The 20,048-nt window shown below is 36.8% G+C and overlaps 1 protein-coding gene across 11 annotated transcripts in view; it reads left to right on the top strand.

Moving 5' to 3' along the window:
* Positions 1–20,048, top strand: part of HECW2 (HECT, C2 and WW domain containing E3 ubiquitin protein ligase 2) — a 507,687-nt gene that overhangs the window by 416,207 nt on the left and 71,432 nt on the right. For all 11 annotated transcript variants that reach the window (XM_072612728.1, XM_072612727.1, XM_072612726.1 and 8 more), the window contains 2 exons: positions 1,283–1,385; positions 6,285–6,381. In XM_072612728.1, the coding sequence (XP_072468829.1) occupies positions 1,283–1,385; positions 6,285–6,381 (200 nt within the window). The remainder of the gene's footprint in view (positions 1–1,282; positions 1,386–6,284; positions 6,382–20,048) is intronic.

The following is a 20,048-nucleotide window of genomic DNA, read 5'->3' as shown; positions in this document are numbered from 1 at the left end:
AGCAAACACACTTTATTTTTCAGTTCTCATTAAGCCAATGGTTTTACAGACTATTCAAAACCATTTTCAGGGATGCCACAAATAAAAATTGTAACTGTCACTGAAGTCTTTTATATCTTTTCCCCAGGACCTAACGAACCCAATTTCAGGAAGAGATACTGAAATAAACACTAACATTGTTTGAAGATTACTTTTCATGTGAAAGAAAAATATATGGGTATATCAGAGCTCACCCCTCCTAATGTTCACCTCTTTTTTTTTTTTTTACAATATTGTCAAACCTTCAAAGGAAATGCTTACTGTCAAATTGGTGGTAGGAGATACATCCTGTGTTATCTCCTTTGCCAATTTGCCTGTTGACTGGGTCTGATTTCAAGAAATGAGGAATTGGGGACAGGTCTCATTTCTTGTTCTAAGAACGGTGACACATAGTGCCCTACTTGTAGGAGAAAAACCTTATGTCTGTCATTGGTATCTTTAAATAGTACCTTCATCCTGGTTAATAAAAAAAATGGGTAATGATTGATTTCACAAAGGCAGTGACTGACCTCATTATACAAACCCCCAAATTTGCAATAAGTCAATGTGAAAAAAGACATATGAGCCTTTCCAGCGCCCTACCTTTGACATTTAGAATATTCCAAAAAGTTAAATGATGTAATACATTAAAATTGATAGCAGTCTTTGAATGAATAAGAGTAGGGATACATTACTGAGTATTAATATATAAATATGATACATGGAATCTCTTACTCCTCATAACTTGGTATTCTCTGAAATTTTGATGGAAGAGAATGTGTGTTTATAAAGATAAAAAAATCATAAAATATAAACTCTCCCTAAAATGATCAGATCTTCAAAACAAAATTGTTTTACATGCATGTACTTGCATATCTAGTTCAAGAGCCTGTTTCTATATTATAAAATAAATTAATTCAAATTAATACAATTAAATTAAATGCATTTAGTTGCTACTGCTACCAATTATTTTGTGTGGTAACTTCCAAATAGAAATACCAGAAAAATAGGCATTAGGAATCTAGCTAATAATAACCAGTCAGTTCATCTGCTGAAATTTTTAAAAAGAGGGAGGAAGCTTGGTTTAAAAATTGAACATTAGGACATTGCCCTAATTCAGTTCCCAAATTGGCCCTTTTCTTGTTCGTTTGCGGGACTCAGTTCTTTGAATGTACAAGCTATTTCCAACTGACACCTTCCGAAGGCATGCTTTAGATGAGGATTCCAGTTCTTTGGCAGGACATGACTGTGCTTCTCTTTACAGGTAGGAGAGGACTCTCGACATTCAGGACCACCAGTTCTTCCTAGGCCATCCAGCACCTTCAATACTGTCAGTAGGTCACAGTACCAGGACATGGTTCCAGTGGGTATGTCATCAGCTGTTCTCTTGTTCTTCAGAGAAGGAAATTCTCATTTAATTTGTCATTTCAGAGTGCAATATACGTGTGTATATGCTATTTGTTGCTGTGGGTTTGGAGTTTGGATGATTCTGTTCATTTGACATTCCTTACTGGGAAATTTTGACCTTTGGACACATAAGATTGAAGTAATTTAAAAACTGCTAGCATGTCATGAGTGTGTCATGTTAAAAAGCACTGGCAGAGATGCTTTTGTACTTTGAAGTTGTGTTGCATTTATCTTAAGAAAACTTTAACAGATTTAATTCATATTTGAATTTCAAAAGCATTGCATTGTTAAAAAAAAAAACAGAAAAATTAAGGTGGACTTTTATATTCTTTAGCCTTTTCTGAATATGAGTATTTGACTATTGAAAGTGACAGAAAAAATAACTTATTAAGGAAAACATGAAATATGATCATTATAAATTAGTTGACTGCTGTTTTGAAATAAACATGCCCCAAACCATATGGTCTAAAACTGAAGTCTCATGACTTTACAGTGGCGTAATTGATTAAATGGGAAAAACAATTATACTACATTTTAAAAGACTTGAGAAAAGTGGCACCTCAATCCTGCTGCTCACTCAAGCAAAGTAGAAATATTTCCCCCAATACCAGAAAAAAGTAGAGAAGGATCATAGTGTAGTGGAAAGAATGCTAGTCAGGACACCTGGGTTTTGTCTTTCCGCTGTCATTAAGTTTGGTTATGTCACCTAATCTCTCTGTCACATTATTTTCCTCATCTATAAAATGAGTGGTTAAACTAGGTGATCTCTTAAGATTCCTTCTCATTTTAAAATTCTGTGATCTCATGATTCCATTGCCAAATGATAATGAGAATTTTCCCTTATGTGAAATATTAATAGATTTACAATACTTTTGTAGATATTAAAATTTTGTTTAATTGAAAGATAGTGTCTTATTAATTATGTTGACTGATATAAAAATGAAAGTAGAGAAAATCTTGAGAAAAACTTGAAAAATTTCCAACTCTTTTGTTTTCATTGTCATCTATGGTGTTCTTGATTCCTTTGAGCTTTGTTGGAATTTTAATGCAGTATTCTTTTTCTTTTTACTTCATCTTTTGTCTGCTTTATAGTACTGTCAAGAATAGGTTTGATTCTGCAAAAAATTTTTATCTGTCTTATAAACAAAAGTGAGGAAAGACATGAAGAAAGCAATGGTATCCTAGATGAGACAGTTCTTTGCCAGGCCTAGAGGCCTGTGGGCTACCCGAGTCTTACCTTACCTCTATCGGAGGTCTTCGGCTGGCCAAACTGGATACTCGTACGAGAGAAGAGACCTATCAGAGTCGAACAAGGGTTGAGCTTTATTCAGGGTTCTGGTTACAAGTGCAGGGGGAATTCTTCCTTAGGAGGGAGAGAGAAAGATCTCCCAAGGAGGCAAAGATCTTACAATAAGAGATTGGAAGTAGAAGTGTAAGTAGGGAGAGAGGGGGAGGGAAGAGAGAAGAGAGGGAAAGGGAGGAGAGGCCTTCTGTCGGTCAGGGCCCCTCCCGAGCTAAGAGCACTTTCAGGCTTTCCTGATCCTAATTAAGCTCTCCAGCCTCATAGTTTGCACCTGAATACCGTGCCTGTTAGATAACAATAGGTGTGCCCAGACCCAGGACAGTCTCGAGGGGCATGCTCCTCCTATCATGTTTCTCACGGGAAGAGGCGGAAATACACGAGATAGCTCGGTTCACCTCGATTCCCAGCCGTTTCCTGAGGGGCCTCGTGAGAACTCTAAGATTTAGAAGTTCCCACCTTTACCCGCCCGAGACTGTCCACATGGAATTGAGCTTCCATCCCCAGCAGTTCTTCTTACATGAGTCAGCCATTTAGGTTCCTGGTTCTAATACAATCAGACCAATTATCAGTCTTTAAGATTTATTGCTGTCCTTACTTGTGTACTGAAGTCCTTTACCAGGTATATAAAATACATAATATTTGTTTCTATAGAAACAATATGCTAAGGTAAAACAGGTAGGCATTTTCTTGGAGCAAAATATCAAACCATGTGTCATTAAAATTGCCAGTTAACTCAGATTAAATGTAACCTGTATGGACAAAGCTATTGAATTTTTTTAACTGCTTTCATTCTTGGGAATTAATATAAAAATCATAGATTTAAGAAACTCCATGTTGAAAATGGGATTATATGTTAGCAGTTTAAAAATATTTTTGATTTTATGTAAAATGGTCAACAATATTGGCCATTTTGAATATTTTATGTTATTATTTATATGCTTGTTTTCAATGTATGTATACTAAGTAACAGAACGTAAAGATAAAATGGTGAAATCAATAGGAAGCCAGCTTCAGAGTCAAGAAGACCTTGGTCCAAGTTCTGCTCCTGTCAGGTACTAGCTTTGTGGCCCTGGGAAAGTCACTTGACTTCTTAGAATCCCAGACAGCTCTCTGAGGCATTTAAATTGATAAACATTAACCAATCTCCACAAGTAGAGGAGTTTCCATACCAGAATTTCCCTAAACAGTGAAACCACAGTTCTAGAAGATAATGATGATGATGATGATGATGAAGGAGGGGGAGGAGGAAGTGGAAAAAAAGGAGAAGGAGGAAGGGGAGAATAAGGAGAAAAAGAAAGATAATGTGTTACGTTAAAGTCTAGCAAATGTCTGCAGCAGGGTTTGAGTATCCTTCTATTATAAATAGATAATTATTACTTGGTTTAAGATCTTATATATCATTTATAGAATATAAAAGTGTTGGCTGAACCTGAATCCATGATGAGATATTCATAACCTAACATTTAAAAAGACTTGTAGCCATTTAAATAACTTTTATGGCATCCTGGAATGTCACAGATGGAAAAAACCTCAGAGACCATCTGATCTAACCCATACATGGAAAAGAATCTATGTTTCAGTATACCTGATAAGTGGTCAGTCATTCAGTTTTTACTTGAATACCTCTAGTGGAGGATGTGGGGAGGAGAGGAACATAATATGCAACCTCTTGAGGCAATGCATTCCATTTTTTATATCTCTAATTGTAAAATTCTTCCTTACTTCCAGGCTACATTTACTTCTTTGGAACTTCAACTCATCAGTCTGATTTCTGCACTCGGGAGCTAAATGAAACATCTATTTTTAATGTTTTTTTTTCTTTAAACCAGGCACTGATCAATCAGTCAATTTGACTTCCATATAAGTCTGTTTTTTATCATTTGCCCTTGTTTAATATTTTAAAATTTTGCTTATTGTCTATAAGGGCACTTCTTTAAATTTTACAAGTCCTAGAATGTGGGTTCTTCTCTACGTTCATGTCAAGGTTAAGGCAATATAATGAAACTCTCAATATTAGCCAAACAATTTTTATTGCTTTAATGTGGTGCCACTCAAGGTACCAATGGAGAACTTCATAAAATTAAGCAAAACCAAATGTGAAGAGTATCAAGATAAATTGTAAGGGAAAAAAATGAAGAAGTATTTGACTGCCAGATATCTAATTATGTTGTTCTGTTAGCAATAAACAAAACTGTATAGTAGTAAGGAAGAAACATTAGAAAAAAAGATCCATGGAGTTGAATCCATAATCCAAGAGCAGACTCAGAGAAATATGATGTGTATAGATTTAACATAATGAAATACTGGAGGAAGAATTCTTATTAACAACTTTGGAAAATCAGATTATAGTATAGTAAAAAAAAAAAAAAAGATTATATCTGAATCCCACACAATACATTACAATAAATTTTAAATGGTTCCATGATCCATTTATATTGTCTCACAGTCACTAATAGCTTTGATTGCAACAGAATATTTTACTTAAAACAAACAAAAGAGGAAGAGTAAAAAGAATTCTGATTCATGGATTTTCTAATTCTTGCTGCAGACATTATTAGCCAGTATCAGCCAAGACATCTATCTATATGTGTTCTAAAATCTGAAGCAACTGCTGCTAATTGGGGGTGGGGGGTGGGATGTAGCTTTCTTTGCAGATATGATGAAAGAGACCCATCTGTGGCCTACTGCCATTTATATATTTCTTTTAGAAATGACTTGTCCCCTTCCTTGTGTCCATCATTCTTACTCATAGAACTTATAGAACCTTTTAATTGTGGCTCTAGAATTTGTCCCATAGGCTACCTAACATTTCAAACTCTAAAAGAATCTCTCTATTTTCTGAATGTTGCATGTTAGTGTGAGATTTCTATTCTTAGCCTCCCCAGAGTTAATAGATATAGCTTATTTTCTTTATGTTCCCTGCATTGTAGTGTTCTTAACATTTTTATGCAAAATCGTTTGTAATTGCCACTATTTGGCTGTCACTCATCTTCTATGTATCTGTTGTCTGTTGGGAATTGTCTGATGGGGTGTACAGAGTGTCTTAGCATCAATCTTATCTTGCCACTTGATAACAGCAGTGATTCTATTAGATGATTCTGATAAAAATGCTTAATGAGACCAGATGTGACATATGGTAATAGGTTAGCCATAAAGTAAATGTTAGTTATGTCTGACCCTTCATGACATTATTTGGGGTTTTCTTGGCAAAGATACTGAAGTGGTTTGCTGTTTCCTTTTCCATCTTATTTACAAATGAGAAACTGAGGCAAACAGGGTTAAGGGACTTGCACAGGGTCACACAGTTAGTAAGTGTCTGAGGATGAACTCAAAGTCTTCCTGATTCCTAGCCCACTGCTCTGTCCACTGTGCCACCTAGCTGGCTAGCTATAAAGTAAATTAGATGCTAATTAAAGTCATAATAATTACACTAACTTAAGGTATAACCAAAATATCCAAGTATCTTTTTAAAATTTTTGTATGGGTCTTCATTATCGTTGTTTGTACAGCAGAAATTCCATATTCTTAAAAATATTCTCCTTTTTCATTAACACAGCCTACAATGACAAGATTGTTGCATTTCTACGTCAGCCCAATATCTTTGAAATTCTGCAGGAGCGTCAACCTGACCTTACTAGGAATCACTCACTCAGGTAACCATGATGCTGTTGGTTTCATTGTCTTATTTCTGGGAAGCAACCATCTCCTTTTTTAAAAAACACTGACAAATACTGACATTGGTCACTCAATCTTTCTTTTTGGTACATTAAGATACAAGATGCCTTACAGAGAGAGAGACTTCAGAGCAAGGGCTGTCAACATTTGGTATTGAATGTCAGCTTCTTTTGTGTGATAGGTCAAAGAACATCCCAATAATTTGGAGCTTTCACCAACAAAAGAGTTCTTAAAATGAGAAAAGAGTAAGTTATATCTGCTCCCAGAGGTCATCCCAGTTTTCCAAACCCAGTAGAAGAAATGAGACAGCAATCTTTCTGTTTTGAGAACCAGCTGTGCTCCCAAAAGTAGTACGGAGCTGATTAAAATCAGGTTTTCCAAAGTCCAATGGTTGACATTCTCGTTTTATTATAACAGTAATGCATTATAAACCCATTACAACATTGGCACATTGCACAAATTCAGATAGAAATCACAAATTTCAAGAGAAGAATCGAATTGTATTTCTAGAAATGTGCTATATAAAATGAAAGCCTCATAAGGCATCATTATTATTCTTGGCCCATGATATAAGCATTTTATGTTGTAGAAGCCCATTCCCTATAGTCCTATTCTATTATCACACCTGCTGTGGCCCAGAATTCAGTGCAATGTGGTTCCATGTTATGCAAAGGGATTTTGTAACCAAAAGTGCAGAATGTAACAACTCAATATCTTAACTAGAAATTTGAGGTTCCAGAGCAGAAACTTTATAGTTGTCATGGTTTTTTGCTACATGCTCTAGCATGTATTGCTTGGGCAATAAAGATATCTCTAGAGAGCTCAACAGGTCTTGTAGTTTCCCCTATATTTTTAATAATTAGCCCTCTATAATATAAGAAATTAATTTTCAGCAAGTGGGGGGTGCCCACCCACAAATTTGGAGGGTTTTTCTGGAGAAAGCGTATACAATAGATAAATGGAGTATTTTAAAGAGTCTTCCAGGTCTTTGATAGCATTGTCAGAATCCTTGTTGAATTAAAAGATCTTCAAGCTAATAAAAGGGAACTACTTTGGTCTCTATAAGGTAGCCTGTCAAGTTGGTTTTTTGATCCCCACTTACCTAAAATGTTTTAAGGTCTATTTGTGTAATAGTTATGGAGGAGGAAAAGGAAAATGAGTCTAGTATTTCAATTTAATATTGTTTCATCTATAATATGGCCTGTTGCTTAGACTCAGAGGACGGTATTCTCATGAGGTTCCAGTGTATTTGTTACTGACTGAAAGCAATGAGTTGCCAGGTTTTGGATTGTTATTGTGTGCATTCATAACTTAGATACGTTATAAAATGGAAAAATTGCATGCTGTCATGAGAAATGGAAGGAAATGAGACCAACAAATCAGTGAGATGGCATTGTTCCTCTAAGCCAGTGTGTATGTCAGTTTTTTCTTATAAAAAGGGCAGTTTTGGGTAGTCAGACCGTTAGCTTATCATAACAAAGTAAAGGGGAAGTTTATATATCTGAAAGGACAGTCTGTCCCATGCAGTTCTAAATTGCATTGCAAAAATAATTTCCAGATGGACCTTCCGGGCTTGTCTGTCACTAATTTTTGATACTTTTCATAATGGATTTGCTTACATAGAATAGACCATTTTTAAAAAATCCATTTGGAGATGAAAGTAATCTATGATGCATTTCTGATACATACAAGGTAGTACTTCCCAACATCACAGTATGCTATTTATAGCCTTTATATTTTCCATTCTATGGAATTTTTCCCACTTATTTCCCTGGTTTCCATCTCAGAAATCTGTTAATTAGGAAAGATAATTTTTTTTCACTTTAAATCATTGTGTCTTGGTTATGATTATCACAATGATAGAAAACAATTCTACTTGTTACCTTAACTTATCTGATTTTACATAGGTCTTTTCTTTTTCCCCTAGAATCCACAATTATGTTTATAGATGTACACATACATGTATTTATATACATACATGTGCATATAGATGTATATGTGTGTATACACATATAGACATATAAACATATGTTCATGTTGTCTGTACACACATCATAAAACATTGATGGTCTTTTGATTTCACTGTCCTGTCTACTTCTTCTGTCAGCAGTGCTGGCAACCTATGCATTCCTTCTCCTCCTGTGTGAAATTTTTCCATATCATTGCATGAATCTTTGATAGGAGAGCCCATGCTATCATGCTGTAGGCCTACCTCAATTTCTTTGGATTATTTTGTGACTTCCAGAGCAGCGCATAGTGTGTCTAGTAAGCTATTCATCTTTCTTGTTAGGTGACTGAGCCATCTTCCTTTGTAGTCATGAAGGTCCTTAATGATGTTTTTTGGGCTTGTTATTGCATACAAATCTTGGTCGATCATACTACAATCTGTTTGTGTCCACTCTTCATCTTTCTGTTGTACTCTGGATCACCTATGGTTTTGAATCTGAGATAATATTGTTTATTTTTCACAACCACACATGCACATGGTAAGAATATTCCTTACAGACATTTTCCAGAATTATTCCAATTGAAGTTTAAAAGTTAAAATTGATTAAATCAGCCAACAACCTGAGACTTGTTAGGCTAAATTCAAATGCTCTAATATTTCAGCCAGTCTGAAGCCAACTAATTTCTGAAAATACAACAGATTTTTAAAAGCTGTTTTTTACTGGCATACTTAATCTGTGTAAATACAGTACAACTTTTAGTGTTGTCTAGACATTTCCATCCTGTCAAAGAAGGAAATATATTGATATTTGTAGCAAACTTGATATCAAAGAGAGATTCTAAGTACTAAGGTATAGGACTAGGGATGAAAAAAACGAAGTTCTGTTTCTAGTTCAGCCATTGGTTTATATCAGCATCATTTTAGATAAATAACATCTCCTCTGGCCCTTGGTGTTTCCAGTGGTAAAAATGGAAATAGTTTGTTAATAAATCATATTAATTGCTATACTTTTTAAGTATGTATGAGTGTTTGTGTGTGCCTGTGGCTACTTGTATTCCCTGAAAGGTCTGGTAAAACGGGTCTGATGTTAATCAGCATAGCTGATGGCTGTCAAAAATTTGCACATCATCATTTAAACATTTAGAAGCACATTTTACAAGGTTAATTTTGTAGTTTACCAAATGAAAATGAAAAAGTTGTTCAACTGGTTTTTTCCCCCCTTAAACTTGTCAGACACTTTAACTTGGGTGTGTGGACCCAGAAGTACCTTTGGTTTCTTTTACTCCTAATCTGGTATCGATTTGTATGTTTTTTAAAAATAACATATACTTAGGAAGGTAAAGAGGGCTCGACTAGATAGCCTCCTTGTATATACATCACAGTAATAGTGGGTAAATTTGCTGCCTTTGTGACAGGTTGCTTTTGTAAAAATAACAGTAATTCCAACAAAACTACTAATCTATGTTGGTAAAGATGAATCAGAACTATAGCTCTGACTTCATTGCTAATGACATCTCCAGGATAGCTAAACTCACTTGACTAATGCAGGTTGGTCATGGCCCTACAATTTATGGTCTTAGACAGTTGTCTACCACACTGGGAGGTTAAGGGACTTACCCAGTGCTTGTCAGAGGTGGTCCTTGAACCCAGGACTTCTGGCTTTGAGGCCAAGTCTCTGTTATGCTTTTAGAATATAACATGCCCTTTGAGCTTAATTTCCAGTTGTAATAATGGAGTTGAAGTTCCTCAATGATATCTTTTATTGAATACAAGTCAGTGGTGATCATATGCTGTGGTCCATTTATGCCTACTCTGGATCTTTCCATTGTCCATTGGATCACCTACAATGCTGTACTTTTTCTTTGTATCCCTAGTACTTAGCACAGTGCCGGGCACATTAAGTGCTTAATATATGTTTGTGATTGTTGCTGCTGCTGCTGTTGAAAATGGTTGTTGTTGGTGGTAGAATATCAGTGTATAGATAAGAAATAAGGTATTGTGGAAAGACATATTTATAATAACAGGACTTATATTTAAAGAGGGGCCTATAGCAATGGTTGTTGTATACTTATAATAGTTCAAGGAAATAAGTCTAATCGCCCACTTCTTAAGCTAACTGTGTAAAGAAGTCTTTTGCTGTATATAAATACAGGAGATGTGATTTCACCTATGATCTATCCAAATCTATGTTATAATGGAAAATCAGACACAATAATGATGATGATAGTAGTAATAACAAATTACTTTCTGAAGCCATGGTACTAGTTTGGATAGATACTTAATGGCCTCTTTTCAACTCATTTGCTCAGCTAGATTAGTTGTCATGTTTTGTGCTTTCAGGCAACTTTCATATTTAACAATCTGACATTAAGGGAGATATTTTTGATTCAGCATTTCATTTATTCTTGGAATAACTTCTAAGAAACCTAGTCCCCATCCCTAAATGATAAAGAATCAGTCAAACAGATCGTGTTTACTGGGTCTCCATGGGGTGTAAAGCATGGTGTTCATCTATCTATAGGAAAGAATAGACTATGGATCCTTCCTCAAGAAGCTCATTGTCTAATCAGGTGTACAGGAGAAAGACCTATACAATTAACATTTGCTCACACAAGCTCAATAATTACATAAATGTTGAGTGATTTAAAACAAAACAGAGAGAGTACTGGTGAAATCTGAGAGAATTAAGTAAATTTCTCCTCAAGTTAATGGACTAAATAATGGGAGGGAGAGAGAGAAGGAAGTGATTTGATATACTGGAGGAAAAATAATTATTTTATTATTTAAAATAGTTTTGCATGTATGCATGATCAAAATTGTGGAGGGGAGCTAGTGATTGAGAGAAGAAAAGGGAGATGCTTTGGAAGAGAAAGAATTAAATTTTCTATAAAAATGAGCTAGACAATGTTCCCTCCCCACTCACCTCTGGGTCTAATCAAAATGCTGTACTTGGTGCCTCTATATTATACTAATTTAATTAATCCTACATCAAGTCGGTTGTCCTGGTTGGATAGTTGAGCAATTCAAATCCATTAGAAAAGTCAGTAAAATATACTTTTGATGACTTTTTTCCACAGTGATCAACTTAACTTACTCCATGAAATTCCAATAGTTTCTAGGTTTTTCTTCTGTCTTTTCTTCTATTCTTCTTTCTTTTTCTCTACTTCTGTCTTCCTCTGTCTCTCTGAAATACTCAAATGGTTCTGTAATCTCATTGATTCAGAAGTCTTTTCCAATGATGCAAATCACAACTCATGCTTCCTGCTCATCCTAGATGACACCTGTCCATGTCCCCCCCATAAGTTCATCACAGGAGGTCCATCCCACATGCTAGAGACATTTCTTCCGATACCATGAGGGTACCAATGGAACACTTTGGCTATCCACCTGTCATCATCTCCCCCCCACCCCCACCCCTGCCCCAAGTAGCCAGTTCATCTTCTCTCCCTGGCACATATTTCCTTGATGTCATCTTTTATTCCTGTTCTTCAAATCTTTTCATTGAATACATGTTGCTGCCTCCTCACAACTCCCATGTCCCTCTTCATTACCCTCTATATAATTTTGTTGTCATTGTTGCTGAGTCATTTCAGTTGTGTCCAATGCTTCATGACCCATTTAGAATTTTCTTGACAAAGATACTGGAGTGGTTTGCCATTTCCTTCTCCAACTCATTTTTTACAGATGAAGAAAATGAGGCAAACAAGGTTAAGTGACTTTGCCTAGGGTCACACAGCTAGTAAGTGTCTGTATCACCAAGGTCATATTCACAGCACTGATGGCAACTATGAATATGCCAGCATAATTCTGAATTGCAAAATATAACAGACTCTCCATATAGAAGGCAGAAGAAAAATATTTATTCAGACACCAGAAAGTCAAATCCCAACACCAGAAAACCGAATCCATCATAACAACAAAGAAGTCAATACACATTATCACTGCAGGGGACAGCACCGCTGGGGCCTTCCCACAAACAAACACTCACAATCCTAGCTATCTCCTGCCTGTGTCCTCCCTCACCACTCTAACTGCTCTCACTCACTTCCTTCCAACTTTGCTCCACCCTTCCTTTTATACCATTCAGCAAGCTCCTCCTACCACATGTGATTCAGGCTTCTGTGTGACTTAAGCAGGTCACATGGGCCTAGTAATGGATGGGAAAGATCTTCAAATTAAGCAAAAATACATTAATAGTACAGTGTCTGAAACCAGATTTGAACCCAGGTCTCTTTGACCCCAGGTCTCTTTGACCCCAGGCTTGGCACTCTATGCTACCTATCTGCCCCATCTGTGGAGATATTTCCATTCCATATAGAAAACTGACACTGAAAATGTGAGATTTCATTTCATGGAATGTGTGACGTTACTAAAAGAGTTCCACAATTTCCTGAAGGCAAACAAGGCTTCTCTCTCCTCTGTTCACCTCTGGGGCCAACTCATTCTCTACTGTACTATTATTGATCTCTGATATATGATACTTTTGGACAATTTCTATGTTCTATCCAAATGCATGTTGTACTTTGGGCAGAAGAAGTCTGCCTGGTCTTTTCCATGTGGATAGTCAGGTAAAATTCTTTTGAGTGGTGACAGTTATCTTAAAGAAGTTTCTGTAGTGTGCTGGGGTTTGATACAACCAGCACAATGTTGTCTGCCAATGGGAGCATCTGAAGGACCTCAGCACTCACAAATAATCTCTCTGCAACTTGGACTCTGTGCTATATCTCCACTATCACAATGACAGACTTCTACAACAAGAATGTATCTCCATGTTTTATGTGAATGATCCAAGAGTCACTGGACAGGTTTAATTCTGTTGTTATAGCAAAGAATTTTGAATGATTTTATGTATGAATGGGAGGCAATTTGTTAGAAAATAGAATTTTAAGAAGGTATTTTGTTCTCCTGAATCAGACACTTTTCTCATTTAACAGACTAAGTACAGTGGGATTTCATCTTCTCTTCCTCTTACAGCTAATTGCAAAATGCTTAAGATGTGGATCATTGTTGATTATCACTTGTTCTCCCCTAATACCAAATTGGACAGAATTGAAATTTCTTTATCCTGGAATTATAGCCTTATCAAATTAAAAACTAGAATGACATCAAGCTATGCATACAGCTCTTAAAGCACCCCATGTGGTGCTGATTTCTAAAATTGACACTTAATGCTACTTTCTAATTCATCCGTTGACATTTCCATCACTCCTTATAAATCTACTTTGCTTGCTCTTCTCTGTTTCTGGATATGCGGTTTGACTAGTGGACCCATTTTTCTCAGGTGTGCTAGCAGGCCATTCATTTTTTGTTGTATGTATTTTTGATGGTGCTACAAGCAAACACATATGCCAAAGAGTTTGAATTTCAAAATAAGGTAACAAAGAAAGCATTGATTGCTAAAGCACATTTTAAAATGTTTTGATAGTTGTGGGTTTCTGTGTTAACTGTATAAACACTTTGTTAACCTCTAGAAAAAAGTGGTTTTATTATTACTGCTGCCTCATTGTAATGCCAATTCAGAGTCCAGCACTTGAGATGCATTTTGGGTGAGGCTACCTTATAATTAGATTAGATAGTATTTACTATTAAAAATTTTAGGTCCTTGAGGAAAGTGACTGTTGTTTTTCACCTTTGTCACCCCAGTGTCTTGCACATAGAAAGGGTTTAATAAATGTTTCTTGAATTGAAGTGAATCATAAGATTGTCATTAACTGAAATTCTTTAGCTAGGCTTTCAAGACACACCTGCTTCTTTTTCTATATGGTATTAGAGTGATGTCTTCTCATATATTGAAATACAAAGAATTTAAGCACTTCACATATTCTCTTTCAAGCTATTGTTTTCCCAACAATACGTCACTTGTGGAGGAAGGAAAACTGAGGTGCAGAATAATACATAGACAAAACAAGAAAGAAGGCCCATCCACTCAGTCCAGCTCTCAGTCACATTATATATTGAACAATCCAAAATAAAGAGCTTTATTTTCTCCCCTTCTAAACAAAAGCCTTTTAGTGAAGAGCCCTGAAAAGTACAGCAGTTTCTGTGCTCCACTCTAGGTACTTTCCGTATTTCTGCTGTGCCAATCTGTGTACCCTCAGGTAAGAAGCAGGATGTATAGCTCCCCATGTCCCCCTTCCCCCCAATACTGTTGGCTTTGTGTCAACCCCAGAGGCTATTAGATTGTCCCAAACATGTTGGGAACCTTTGCTTTATGATGTAAAGTTAATGAGGTAGTAGTTGGAAGAGAGGTTGTGGAGAGAAAGGGATCTCTATATGTTAGGAATCCAGTGGACATCTCAAGCTAATACAGAAACACAAAATATTAAAATTATAGGAGAAACCTTAAGAGCCATGTAATCCAACTCATTCCTGAAAGGAATCCCCACTCTAACATACCCAACAAGTGATCCCCCAACATCTATTTGAAGACCTCCAGAAGAGGGAGCCCATCACCTCTCAAAGAAACCCAGTCCACTATTGGACAGTTCTAACAGAAGGGAAATAATCCCTGAGACAGAACCTAAATTGCCGTTTTATACCTTTTACCTGTTGCTCTTGGTTCTGTCTTCTGAAGCCCGTGTGCTACTAAGCTTTTGTTCTCCCATAGGACAACCCGTCAAATACTTGAAGACAATCATTTCAAACCAAACAACCTCAACTCCTTCAAATGATCCTTCCAAGACTTAAAGGCCCTTCCTTGACCTCTTCTTGTTACCCTCTAGCTTATTAGTGCTCTCCTTCAACTGTGATGCCTAGATCCTGATAAATCAATCAACAAACATTTATTAAGTGCCTGCCATGTGCCAGGCATTGTGCTAAGCAATGTAGATTCAAATGTGGAAAAAGAAAAATAGTTCCTCCCCTCAAGGAGCTTATAACCTAATGGGGGAAGATCACATGCAAAATGAAATTAAAGATATGGGGGTTTAAGGGGGTGTGGTTGGAAGGAGATGGTGCCCATTGAGGGGGCATGGTGGAGAAATTTGTCAGAGAAGTCCTCAAGTACTGTAGGCAGGTGAGAAATGAGGAGAAAGATGTCTGAGCTGAGTGCTCTGTCTGTCTGTCTCTGTCTGTCTGTCTCTCTCTAAATAGAGGTTGGGAGGAGAGTGATGAGATAGAGTAGTACCAAGGCTGATGAGATCTTGCAGATGATGGGCTTCCTGGGGCTTGGTGGAGAAGGCAGTTAGAGAAGTCTCAGAGTAACACAGTCAGATGAGAAATGAAGAGAAATATTGACCTACCTTGTGACTGTGGTACTAAGGCTGTTTCTGGAAAAGGCCCTGTCCCTTTCTCCCTAGTATACAGCACCACGGCTTCTGTGGTACTGTGACCTGAAGGGCAACACTGGTTGGGAAAATGGGCTATAGGCAAGCTTTAGCTAGGCCTTACAAATAATGATGAAAAGAATGGGTATATGAGGCTCTCCCTTCCCCCCTTTGGCCCCTTTGAGTTGTTGGGTCCTACCTATCATTCAAAGTTGGGTGAAAACAGCTGTGATCTTTTGTTCCCCTACATCTTTTTTCAGACTTGTGGTCAGGCTGGAGGGTGTAAAGAGCTGTCTGTTCACCTTGTATGAAGTCCCCTTCCTGCCCAAATATATGCAAGTGGAGGAAGTGGAGACTGCCTGCTTGCCTACCTGTACATAATCTGGCTCTATGAACATCTTTATTTCACTGTCTCTTCCTGTGAGGCTCGTATCTTTTTTTTTTTTTTTTTCACTTAAACTTCCTCTCTAACCTCAGGACTAGAAAATCAACTTGTGATTGCTTTGTCTTTTTGCCCCTAAGCCAAACACAATTTGTTGGTAGGAGCAGGGGACTACAAAGGGTAAACAGTTGCTGATTTGTTTGCTTTGTTGTGGGGTTAGTAGTAGATATAATGAAGCATGTGGCACTATTTTATATCCCTTTCTACAGGAGACTAGACAATGGGACAGGGGTAGGGACTGGACCCATGCTTTTATTGGTGTAGGGCGAAGAATTTCCTCTACCAACAACAAAAAAGGGGAAAAAACTGCTACAAAGCAGGTTTCATCTGGATTTGTTCATGCTTCAAGGAAGATATTCATCTCTAACTATAATGTTTAAAGAATTGCATGGAGCAAAGACGCTTCAAGTGACCAGCCCAGGATCATATGAGTAAACTGTAGCAAAGATGTGACTTGAAACCAGGCCTCTCCCAGGCTCCAGTGCCAGCTTAATACAGTAATAGGTCTAAACTCAATTCTAAGCCAAGCTGAAATGGAAGGGGAAGACAGATGGTTTGATTCATTCTTCAAGTCAGATATTAACCTCTGATGATAATGGTGAGAAGGAACTTGAAATGAGCCACATTTTTTTTCTACCTTTGAAATTTCTGCTTTGGAATGGGTAAAGACACTTTTCTTTAACTAAATCAAAATTTGTATACTATTGCCCTACAAACAAAAAGCTAATTTTTTTCTTTACTTCTCCCTTTCTCCTCCTACGCTCCCTGACCCCCGTAGTTTTATGCATATCTGTGAAATTATTGCCAAATTGAAGGAATCAGTCAAGAAGCTAACTCGTTTGTAGGCAGATTTTGCAATCCAGAGCATTTTGTGGTTTAGAAGCATTGTTACTTCTGATTATTTCAGAGCCCATACTATATTTTGACTTCACCAAAATGAGTACTTGGCTTCAACAGAGCATATTCTGTGGGAATTTTTGTCTTAAGACTGATTGTCCTAAGATGGCCTGCTGGAGCTGATTTTCTAGGGCGTATCTGTGTTCCGGAGGAAGTGGTGAAAGTACTTAAGTGTTTGAGACACTGCCAGATGGCTAGCACAGGTGATCATTTCCTGGAGTTAACTCCTCTTCTACCTAGCATCTCCTTTTAGAGCTATTAGTATCTAGTAGCTATTATTATTTTCAAAGATGCAATTTTAAAATGTTTCATTAAAAACAACATTGAATATCAATGCAACAAAGTAAATGTGCTTTAATCTATTTACAAGGAAATTGCTGGATTTCATTACCTAAAGTATCATAACAGTTTTTCAGTCATTCCCTTTAAACTCTCATTGGGATTCTTTGTCCATTCATTATCATCTACATTGTCTCTCTTAAATATTCACAGTTAGTATGTACTCTGTTCTTCTAGTTGTACTTTATTTTTCCACTCGCTTTATTTTATAAGTGCTTTTCCAGAGAGGAAGGTACAGTCTTCCTATGCCTTTTTTTTCCTTAGAGTTACAATTGTTCTGTTAAACTATTGATTTGAGTTTTACAAGGCTCCTCTTTTCTTCTAGAACAGAGAAATTATATCAAAGTGGGGTTTTTTGATCCACAATACTGAAAATACTTTTATGTAAATGTTAGGAATTAATTCTATATTTTTTAGTGCTAGTTTATCAGTTGTACGAGCCAGGATTCCAGCTTTATTGTGTTGCCAAGAAAATTAAGTTAATTTATGTAATTGGTTCACTTAAGAGAAGAAGAAAAATGTGGCTTGATCCTGGCAATAAAATGAGAGGGCTTTTTTTTTCAAGTTCAGTGAGTAGGATCCAATTAGTGCCTTATTTCTTTTGGTCACTAAAAATATATGGGTTGGTCATGAGAAAAAAAAATCACAAATCCAAGGGCTGTCAGGTGATGAAATGGGCTATGGAAGACTTTGAGCATAACTTGAAAAGAAATTAGATCAATATGAATAAGATAGACATTCTTCATCCAGGAAAAAAAAGGAGGTGGGAGAGGGTTGGGTGAGGAATATTATGATTCTGTCTGATTTTATGAAATAAGCCCTTTTGTGACCATGACAAGTAAATATGCCTCCAGAATTGTGCTTCTAAGCCAGGTCAGATTTGTCAGATTAGTTCTGTAGAAATCGAGGTAAATGCTTGATGGCCTAATTCACTCAGGAACTAGGAAGTGGTTCCCTTTTGTTTTAAGTCAGGTCAGTAGGGTAGAACATTTGTGAGTCACTTGCTATTGAGGTCTAGTTCTGCCACATCCTTAATAGCAGTCCATGTCTGCCATAGGCCTAGCACAAAAGATGCAAAAGACTGATACAAAAAAACTGATACAAAAAGAGAAAAGAACTTTTAGTTGTGTCAGGGAGATGTTCTACATGCGTGAAATCATGAGTGAATAAGACAGTGATATATTTGCAGGTGTATATGTATGTGTATGCACATGTGCATAGTGTATGTATGTATATATATGCATGTATGTATATGCAGGTGTGTATATATGGGGAAGTCAGGTTTCATTTGGGTTGGTTCATTCTTCAAGGAAGATACTCATCTCTAACTATAAAGGGGAAAAGGAACTTGATATACGTGTGTACACATGCCCACATCTTCTACCAACAAAAGGAAGTGCTAAGTTGTATGATGTAAAGGCAGATAATCTATTACTGTCCTTCCTGATGCCCACTTCCAGGAGGACATGGCCTGTGGCCTTGCCATTGTGATAAATACCTTATGGGTATGAGCCTGTCTCAAAACAATCTTCCTTGTAGGGTTAGACCCGGGGTGGGGAACCTGCAGCCTCAGGGCCACATGCCCCTGTCTAGGTCCTCCCGAGTCCAAACTTCGAAGAATATCCTTTTGAGGGCCTACAGGGTAGGGACCTAGAGAGTCACATCTGGCCACAAAGTCATGGGTTTCTCCCATCCCCCAAATTAGACACATTTACTTTTGTTTGTTTTAGACTTAAATACTAAAATTTAAATTACGTAATGCAAAAATAAAAAGAAACATAATATAAATTCAAGTATTTATACTTAAATATAAAATTAAAAAAGAAAAATGTCATGTACACAGCAGAACATGAGAGGATTCAAAACACAGAGCAACAAATTTCCATTTCAAGACAGCCTGTGTCATAAATACTACACGCTATCTTTTCTTCACTTCCTTGTAGGTGTTCTTTTGTTCTCTGCTGTACATTTTTCACTTTGTTTTTTTCCCCTTTCCGCCCCTCCCCAGGTTACAATTAAGCATGGACATATTTATATATAGACATATACCTAAACGTATACCCATATAAATATAACGTACTATAACATATAAACGTAAACTTTCCACAACAGTTTCTGCTGCTGATCTTTATTTTTATGTTTGTGCCTATCTCTTATGTCTCCTAGCCCTCCTGACTCCTCTACTTTACTTCTGCCAGCGATCTTGCCCTCCTATTACTTAGCCTACCCCACCTCCCCAACAATCCCTCTGTTATCCTTCCATTTTCAGACCCATTTACTTTGTAGTTGCATCTGGCTAGCAGATGATTTTCAAGGAGTGCTACAAAATTCATGAATGAGTAAATTTTCCTCTGCTTTCTTCCCTTTTCCTTTTCCATAGCATGTGATTCATACAACCAAAAAAGCTAGGTTTTCTTACTCAAGACACAAGAAGCATACAATCCACAGTGGTTCAGTGAGTTGTCACTGGTCTTTCATATTTTAGCTAGTTATTTGTAATCTTCTGCTTGAGGAAACTGGAAAGAATTGTTAACCTGTTGATTTTTAGATTTATTTTTTATTTTATCTGTACTTCAGAGTTCATGGATGTTTTATTGATAGCCTATGTAGAAAAAAAATACAAATGCTATAAAGAGAAATTTTATTCTTCTCGTATAAGCATTTTGATCAGGAAATTGGTATTGACCCACTGAGAACATTTCCTAGGTTAATTTATTACTCAGTTCTGACTAATATAAGATATCTCCAAATAAA

The sequence above is a fragment of the Notamacropus eugenii genome, chromosome 5 (genome assembly GCF_028372415.1).
Source record: "Notamacropus eugenii isolate mMacEug1 chromosome 5, mMacEug1.pri_v2, whole genome shotgun sequence".
NCBI lineage: Eukaryota > Metazoa > Chordata > Mammalia > Diprotodontia > Macropodidae > Notamacropus > Notamacropus eugenii.
Note: the sequence above shows the minus strand (reverse complement) of the source record. Positions and strands in the feature narration are given on the sequence as shown.